Genomic DNA, 9,418 nt, shown 5'->3' on the forward strand with positions numbered 1-9,418 from the left:
AAGTCATCAGCCAAAAAATAGCATTTGGAACATTTGAAAAAGGCCTTTGAAAGGATGAGAATCCACAAATTGAAAATGAACCCATTAAGATGTGCTTTTGGGGTCTTAGCCGGGAACTTCTTGAGATTTTTGGTACATCAACGAGGCATAGAAGTTGATCAGAATAAGGCCAAAGCTATTATAAATGTTATGGGCCCAACCAATAAAAAATAGGTACAAATCTCGGCCAGGTAGGTTTTCTTAGAAGATTTATTTCTAAACATGTTGGCCGAGTACATGCTTTTTCTCCTTTATTAAAATTGAAGTCACATGAAAAATTTCATTGAGATGAATCCCATCAAAAGGCCTTTGAAAAAATAAAAGAGTATTTGGCAAACCCCCCGGTATTGATGCCTCCAAGGAAAAAATGGCTATTGAAACTTTATTTATCAGCTGCAAAGGAATCAATTGGTAGTATGCTTGCTCAGAATAATGAACTTGGAAAGGAACAGGCTGTTTACTATTTAAGTAGAGTACCAACTGATGTTGAATGCAGATATTCTTCAATTGAGAAGCTTTGTTTATCTTTGTCTTATTCAACCATGAAATTAAGGGTATATATGCGGTCGGTTGATGTCTACCTTCTTTGTCAAACTAATGAGATTAAATATATGCTATCAAGGCCATTAATCACTGGCCGAATAGGTAAGTGGGCATTGGCCTTGATGGAATTCAATTTTATTTTTGTCCCACAAAAATCAGTTAAAGGAAGGGTTCTGGCTGATTTCTTAGCCGATCATCCTTCAACTGATATTGATCCACAGGTTTATGATAAACTAGAGTCATCAGTCATATTCCTAACTCCTTGGATATTGATGTTCGATGGATCAAGAACGGCTGATGGAGCGAGGGTAGGTATTGTTATCATTTCTTCAGCCGGAAGAAATATTTCATTTTCATTTTTCTTAGATTTTAATTGTCCAAATAATCAGGCCGAGTATGAAGCACTTATAATTGGCTTAGAAATTTTAATTGAAATGGATGTTGGTGATGTAAAATTCTTGGGAGATTTAAACTTGGTACTTAGTCAAATTACTGAAGATTTCAATGCTTAAGTTGGCAATTAACACCGTTTCACTCTCTGGCCACTCCATTGATGAATCAATTTGATAATGTTCAACTTAAGTTCTGGCCAAGTGGTGGAAATGAAGGAACAATTTGAGTTTTTTCATGCACAACCTGCCAGTACAAAAAGGTTTAGAATAATGAATTTTAAAGTATGGACAAAATTTAAGGTATGAGACAATCAATACCTTGGATGATTCAGCCATATCTGCAACCAAGGGTGGCTGATTACTGGAGGAAGAAATTCTGGCTGAAGAGCTGTGCCGTCTCCTTGAGATGAAGCTTGGCAGGAGTAACTTGGAAGATTAAAGGAACCTTGATGGGTTCATGAAATTCCTTCAATGGGCTGAAATTCTTAATTGGGCTGTAAACCAAGTCAATGAGAAGAGATTGCTGCAAAAGAAAGACCAATGGTGTTAGTAAAGTATTAAAGGTTGAAAAGCTTATATAAAAACCATCATTACCACTTTTTCATCTAAGGAATGATCAGAATGATCATCAGGTACATTAATTACAGGGTCATCGGCCAATTCGATTACAGGTTTATCAGCCACATCTTCTGTTGGCTGAGGACTTGTTTCAACTTCAAGTTTTTTGCTTTTGTTCAACTTTGTCCTCTTTAAAGTTCTATGGACAGCAGACTTTTTTCTCTTTATTTGTAACTGACTAACTGAATACTGATAGCAGGCAGGGATTGGATAAGAACAATTCAATAAACCCTGTATTTTGAATGAAAACTTCCTGTTCTACTAATTTGAGTTTATGAGTGGATCCTTTCTTCACTTGGACTTTTTGCGCTCTTGCTTTGAATTTCACCTTCGTCACCCTATCCTGGAAACTCCGGATTATAACGAATCTCCGGAAAGATATGGCCTCATTGCTGTTCTCTCCCTGAAGAAAAAAAATCTTTTTAAAAATGTTCTCGGCCGATAAACAACTCTGGCCGAGAAACAGGAATCAATATCGGCCATGTATTATGGAAATACAGCCGATATGATCATTTGTACTAAAGAATAAAAGTTTTTTAGGCTAAGAAGTATAATTTTTTACCTTGCCTACAAGTGGAGAGGCTGGAGCAACATCAGGGATGGTGGCTGATTCAGTTTCTGCAGGCTGAGGAGGTTGACTGGAGGAAATTTCATCATCTTGAAATCAACATTCTTTGGATTAAGGGAGGCTGACAAGGTATTATTATCTGAATATGCAAAAGAGTAAAAGAATCTAACTCAAAACTTTTAAATATATATATATGAAAATAAAGGAAGATTATACCTTTGAGAAGGCTGGCTGTGGCCTTGGCCTTAGCTTTTCTTTCCTTATTAATCCTTGTTGGATGATCTGTTGGCAAAAGAAAGGAAGTTTATTAGCTGTTTGTTTCTTGCCTTTTGGATGATGTTTTTGAGGCACAACTGTCTTTGGGGTAACTGCCCAAGTGATTATGAAAGCCCTTTTAAAGGCAATAGATATGAACTTGAATGATTCTAGGATTTTGATGATAAGGGATCGGCATTCAGCCGTCCTGGTAAAAGCAATATAAGAAGACCACCATTGGTCAAAACTGGAATCTGAGGCTGGTTTTTTGATGAAGGGTTGCAATTTGAATCCAGCTTATAAACTAGAAAACTGAGAGGATACATTCTTAACATAAGAGTCATCCGGAAACACTACACGACGATGAAAATTTTTGTTAAAGAAAAGATAAAGAGGCATAGGAATCATTTGGGTCAGGCCAAATTGCCTAGCAAGCTTGCTGGGGTTATAGAATTCAACCCTAACCTTTGTATTCACGGTCCCTAAAGGACTAGTATTGAAATGAAGATCCCTTAAAATAAGAAAACTGGCCCATATTGCCGAAAGTTCATCAGTTGTCTTTTTTGTGGATACTCCTTGAGGTGGAGTCAGCCATCGAGGGGCTTGAGAACAATGGGAAAATGGAAGGAATTGGCTTATGGTCCTATGCTCACAGCCAGAGTAGAAGAAATTGAAGCAATCTCCAAATGAGTGAGATTTGGGTACGGCCGATGCATAACTCACAGAAAATAATGGGTCATTGGCCGATGGCCTCACCACAGGCCCTAAGTCAGTAAAGTATACTTGTAGCCAAATTTAAAATAGCTAAAGGGGGCCACCATAGCGTCCAAAGTTGGAAGTGAGCAAGTCATAAATTCCCCGATATAAATGGGAAAGCACTAAAGGGGCTAGAGCAAGGGGTTTACCTCTGGAAAGAGCAACGGCCACATGGATGTAATCCTTAGTAACTTGAAAGGCCAGCACATATAAAAGAAACTTATTCAGCCAGGCCAATAAAAAGGCAATATGTTCGGCATCATTTACAAGAAGACGAGGGTCCATGGTAGAATTTAAATACTTGCCATATGAAGACTCAGAGGATTTGATTCCAATTTGCTTAGAAGGGAAAACGAAGGGAGAATCCTCCTCTACCAATAAGCTGCTCACATCAATCCCAAAAGGCTTGAGGCCGGTTAAATAGCATATGTCTTGAATAATTGGAGCCATCGTGCCATACTTCAAGTGTAAGGAGTTGGTGGTGGTCGACCAGTTAAACATAGCCGTTATCATTAAAGCCCTGTTTTGAGCAATATTTGTTTTGCTTAGTTGAATGGCATCATAAATACCACAAGCTTTCCACGTCTCTCCTTTTACAGCCCCAACCCGATCGACCCAATTGATCCAAGCATCATTAGGAACATGCCATGTCCTAAAATGAAAATGTGGCAAACTGCCATTTTCATCAGTGGAAAAGTTTGAAGGAATGGAAGCACATTAGCTGAAGGGTAGAATGGTGAAATGAATCCAGGGGCTTTGTCAAGGAAGGCAGGACCCAAACCCTTGAAGTCAGTACGGAGATCTATGAGAGTATTGAGACAATACTTATAAGAAGAGAGGGTTTTTAGGGATTTCTCGATGATATTGCCGTGAGTCGAAGAATTTGAAGGTTATGGGGCTGAGGTAGAATTGCTTGACTTGGTTTTCTTAGGAGCCATGAAAGATCGGCAAAGGAAGGAATTTGGGTTGTTAAAACTTGAGAAAGAGAATTTCAAAGATATCGATTTAAGGGTAAGAAGAAGAATAATTTCAGGGTTGTAAACATAGAGCTAAATGCCGGTAGATTGAAGTAGATGCGTCCAATCACCGCTTTTATTGGGAACTGATAACTATTAAAGCAGGTGGTTGGGTGGAGTAAGAATTTATTACAGAAATTTGAAATTCAAGTTTTGGCCGATTAAAATTCCAAAAGCCTTTTATTATAAGCGATAAGGCATTTGAAATTTAGGGGGCATTTGTTGGCACCAAAACTTGGCAGCCACTTCAGCAGTGACGTGGACCAATGAAGAGCTGACAAGTGCAATATGATTCTAAGGAAAGACGGCCAATTGAGAAACAAGAGGAGATAATCTAGGAATTCAGCCACCTTATCTAATAAGGTTGTTGCTGAAATTTGGTAACTAATATTTGAATTAATTCAAATATGCTGTTTAAACTGGAACACTAAAGATTTAGCTAAATTAAAAACCCTATGAAATAGGGATTTAATTGGAGAAGGAATTCCAGTAAAGAAGGGACAGCCGTATGAGTTCAAAAGCTACAAAAGGTTATTTAGACCATGTAAGGAAAATACATCAGCCGGGCCTATGGAAGGAAGTTGCTAAAAGTCAACAACTTTTCAGCAATATTCTGACAACTTATATTTGATTAAATCAAGGAAGGTTATTTCAACAAGGATCTTCTACTAAAGCAAACCGTGAAGAGAAGTAGAAATATATTGGGATTTGACCCAGTAAGCATCATGAAGAGAAGAAAATCAAGGAGAAGAGGATTTTTAGAGCAATTAATTAGGGAATAAAGTAGATTAAGACTTCTATGAATAGAAATATTGTAATTCATTCCAATTTGTCCAGCACCACCCACAAAACATGCATTTCTTATTCAATTGACTCTACGTCATTTTCTATCAATTTCTTTATGGCAATTTTCATTCAAAGAATTTAAGTTCCAGTAGCCTACTCTTCTTTTGCAATGCTTTAATTATGCTATTTACATTATCAGTTACTTTCTTTCAAGCAAACGGATTCAATGGCCAATCTTTAATAAGATTCGCGTCATGTTAATTCGGCCAGTTTATTTCATTCATTTACTTTCCATGCAATTTCCATTTTGCCTGTTTTAATTATGCACCTTTCAATTAAAAATGTTTTCAATTCAATGGCAATCGATTAAATTCTTGTCATTGCATTTAGTTGGCAATTGATTAAATTCTTGCCACGACATTTTGTTTTATTGCATTTCTTTCAGTCAATTTCCATTCTGCCAGTTTTAATTATGCTATTTTAATTCAAAATGTTTTCAATTCAGTGGCAATCAATTAAATTCTTGTCATTTCCTTTACTAGCAATTGATTAAATTTTTGCCACTGTATTTTCATTCAGCTGGTTTCTTTCAAGTCAATTTAAATTCAGTGTTTTCATTCAAATTTTCTTCAGTCATTACATTGTTTATTTCTTTTAGCACCTAGATAAAAAGTCCTTGCATCAAGGCATAAAAGAACCTTGCTAGGTGTTCTAACTAGTCTCTCTTCCACACAATCGCTTGAGAGTCAGCCATCGAAAAAAAGGGATAGGCTGGTGTTTGAATCAATATTTTGAGTGTTTTATACGAATATTCTGGCACGCCCGCAAAGAATCCATCGACTGGCATAAGACCAAAAAATTGCGCTAACATATTTTGGCACGCCCGGTGAGACCACTAGTGGGTGTTAGAAGAAGCAAAAATGCCACGGCTTACGAAAAATTCCAAAGCCGTGGCTACTGATGAAGATTCGGAGGAAGGACATCAGCCATCTTCGGCTGAGAACTCTTTATCTGGTCCTACTAATGAGTTAGCGATGATGCAAGCACAAATGAGCTCATTGGTAGTGCAATAGAAAGGTTGGGTGCACGTTATAATGATATACAAGAAACTATGTCCCAACTTTCAGCTGCAGTTTTTAATAGGTCGATACAGGCTAGCAACTCCAATAATCAGGAATCGGCTCTTCAGCCGAATCCGTCACAATTTATTCGGCCAGAGAGGGCAGTTGAATTATCACAGCCATGGCCACCAGTAATGATTCTCCAACCAGCTGCAACATCAAGTCAGCCGGCTCATACACCACCAACCTGGACAGAGAACCACCCGCAGCCTACTATTTCTGGTTTTAATCAGCCGCCAGTAACAGTTCCGCGGCCACAGGTAATTTCACCAGACCCTCCTCGGGTACCTTTGAACTCGGGGGGTAATTAGATCAAGTGAAGACCACCGAACCCACTAAATACTTATGTGCCACCACAGGTTGGGCTCGGGGCAGAATATGGCTAATAAACCAAATGATTGGCCGAATTACTATCAACCAGCGGCTAATCAGCCACCAGTTTTTAATCAGGTACCACCAGTAATAAATCAGCCACCTCAAGTCATGTTAGATAGAAGGCAATTAGTTGATTTACTCACAGAATAGTATGGCCTGGAACTTAGAAGTGCCGGTCGGCCAATCTATAGAACTCCATATCCAGAAGTGGTAGATCAAGTTGAGTTCCTTAGAGGATATAAAGTCCCAGACTTTTTAACCTTTAGTGACAAAGGGAGTCAATCGACCGTAGAACACATTGGCCGCTTCACAGTTCAATGTGGAGAGGCCAGTGTGAGCCCTTGGTTAAAATTAAGCTTTTTCCTAACTCATTGACTGGGGCAGCTTTTAAATGGTATATACGTTTACCCCCTAACTCTGTTTTTAATTGGCCACAGATGGAGGAGTTATTTCATAATTAGTTCTACCGCACGGAGACAGAACCAACTCTGGCCGATTTATCCAGGCTGAGCCAATTGCCTAGTGAATTGGTCGAGACATTCATTGCAAGGTTTAGGGGGGCAAGATTAATATGCCGTGTACCTCTTCCAGAACAGGAGTTCATCCGTTTAGCTTTGAACAGCCTAGATTTTGAACTTTGGAAGAGGTTTGAAGGGGTCCCATTTCGTGACATGTATGACCTGGCCGAGAAAGCTACCAGGTATGAGTTGGTCCTCAAAGAGGAAAAAGAACGAAAAAATTCCTCTAAAGAAACGTACTATAGGGACTTAATTATAAAGTTTTTTCAACTGATGTGGTTGAAGAAGAGGATCTTGATTCTAATCTTACTGAGATTATTATTAAGAAGCCTTATGTATGTGAGGCTTTGACAAAACCCAAGTCATTTACCAGTGGTAGTCAGCCATCAACATCATCGGCCAGGAAAGGCACAGCCAACACTGGTAAGGTTTATACGTTTGACTTGGCCAAGACAGAATAAATTTTTGATCATTTGTTGGTCGACAAACAAATTATTCTGCCAAAAGGACACAATATACCATCAGCCACTGAATCCAAAGGAAAATAGTTCTGCAAATTTCATAATTCATGGAATCATAATACTAATAATTATTATGTATTTAGAAATGTATTGCAGAAAGTAATTGATGAAGGTGTATTGAAATGTCCTAAAAAGAAGCTGGATGTGATGGTGGTCGATGGTGATCCATTCCCTAATATTGTAAATACCAACGTTATCAGCCTGGCACTTGAAAAAGCTGCTGATAATAGTAAGCAAGAAAGATCACCAAAAATTCCTGATAGTTCATCATCAGCCAGCAGTAATGAGCAGAGGTTGAAAGACTTGGAAAATCAATTGAGGGAGGCTCAAATTGCCCACATCAACAATGGTTGTTGCCCAAGTTGCAAAGGCCGTAGAAATAATCAAGACAAGAGGAGCCATTTTCAATCGACCAGGAAGCGCAGTGTCCATGAGAGGTTGGGTTTTCAGCCTAGATAGAATCATGAAGAAATCAATCGGCCATTATTCAGAGAGAATGGGCAGAGGACAGTGAAAATCATTCGGTCAGAAAGATTTGTGGCTGATAGAGTTCTACCAGAGCAACATTCCTACCTTAGTTTCAAAAGGAAGCAAGTAATCCAGTCAGAAATATGGGTTCAAAAAGGGAAAGAATCTAGCCATGTAAGAATGGTCAGACCTCCTTTGGTTGACCATGGCAGATGGACTCGAGTGAATCATCCGAAGTTTCCTAACCAGCCTCCTACACGTACTTAAAAAAGAAGGATGCAAAGGAAAAATGCAGAACTTAGAAGGAAAGAAGATAAAGTTGACAAGGTTCAGCCAAGATGAACCAGGGGAGGCTGAAGACATGGAGGTTGCTATATCTTTTGGGAATAAGACATCCTCTTATGAGGAGAAAGATGATCAGCCAGATCAAAATCCAAAACATGCAGCCAAGTATAGAATTCGCTTTGGCTCCCTTCCAGATGAGTTAAATGGTAATATGGTATTTGTTTTACTTTCTGTGTTTAAAGCTAGGACAGAGTCCATGATGAACAGGGATGTTAAGTCAACCGAGCCAAAGGATGAGGCTGAATCTTCATAAATCAAGAATGACACAAAGAGTTCATCGGCCGGGGTAGGATTGATCTTTCAAGACCAGCCAGCCGAGGCCGATAAAATCATCTTTGAAAAACCACCTCTGGCCATGACACAACAGTTAAGGCCGTTGTATGTTAAAGTATGGGTTAAAGGCCAGCTAATCAATAGGGTGTTGGTTGACAATGGTTCGGTGGTAAATGTCATTCCAGTAACTACTTTGAAGAAATTGGGCAAAACCATGGATGATGTGGTTCCAACCGATGTGACCATTAGTAGTTTTAATGGAGGATCTAGTAATAGTAAAGGTATTCTGCCTTTGGAAATTACTATTGGTGGCAAAACATCCTTCACGGCTTTCTTTATCATTGACTCAACCGCGGCCTATAATCTTTTTTTAGGCCGAGATTGGATTCACCCTAACATGTGTATCCCATCAACATTGCATCAAATGTTGATTTTTTGGAATGGAAATGAGGCAAAAATTGTTGAGGCCGATAATAAACCCTTTGTAGCTATGGTGTATTCGGCCGAGGCTGCACTTTATGATGAAACTGTTGTACCTATTAAATTTGTCTGCACTAACAGAATGGGTCGACCAATAGCAACAACAATGAAGAAAAACCTGGTAAGTACTGATATTGAAGAGCCATTAACAAAAGTAGTTCGGCCGAAAATTGATATTTTCAGGTCGACCATCAAAGAAATTATCGGCATTTCTGATGGATCACACGACTAAAGAAGAGAAGAAGCGGCAAGTTTTTAGGGCCACTTGCATAAGACTAAAAGCATATCTGGCTAAAAGGAGATTGGCCAGAGAAGTGCAGTTAAATGAAGAGGTATCGGCCAAC

General features: G+C 38.9%; 1 protein-coding gene across 1 annotated transcript; it reads left to right on the top strand.

Annotated features, from left to right (window-relative positions):
• Positions 1 to 389: 389 nt before the first annotated feature.
• LOC132277643 (uncharacterized) lies at positions 390 to 1,094 on the top strand. Its single transcript, XM_059779481.1, has 2 exons — positions 390 to 890; positions 972 to 1,094. The coding sequence occupies exons 1-2, from the start codon at positions 390 to 392 to the stop codon at positions 1,092 to 1,094; spliced, it is 624 nt and encodes a 207-aa protein (XP_059635464.1).
• Positions 1,095 to 9,418: the final 8,324 nt, after the last annotated feature.

Source organism: Cornus florida, unplaced genomic scaffold, assembly GCF_030987335.1.
Source record: "Cornus florida cultivar Cherokee Brave unplaced genomic scaffold, ASM3098733v1 CherokeeBrave_3.0.0_Hap2_Chr10, whole genome shotgun sequence".
Lineage (NCBI taxonomy): Eukaryota > Viridiplantae > Streptophyta > Magnoliopsida > Cornales > Cornaceae > Cornus > Cornus florida.

What these genes read in the sequence shown, in the direction of transcription:
- LOC132277643 (XM_059779481.1), top strand. Translation starts at nt 390, where the DNA reads ATGCCTCCAAGGAAAAAATGGCTATTGAAACTTTATTTATCAGCTGCA. An exon ending in GAACGGCTGATGGAGCGAGG is followed by an intron (nt 891 to 971) that starts GTAGGTATTGTT and finishes CCAAATAATCAG; the next exon opens with GCCGAGTATGAAGCACTTAT.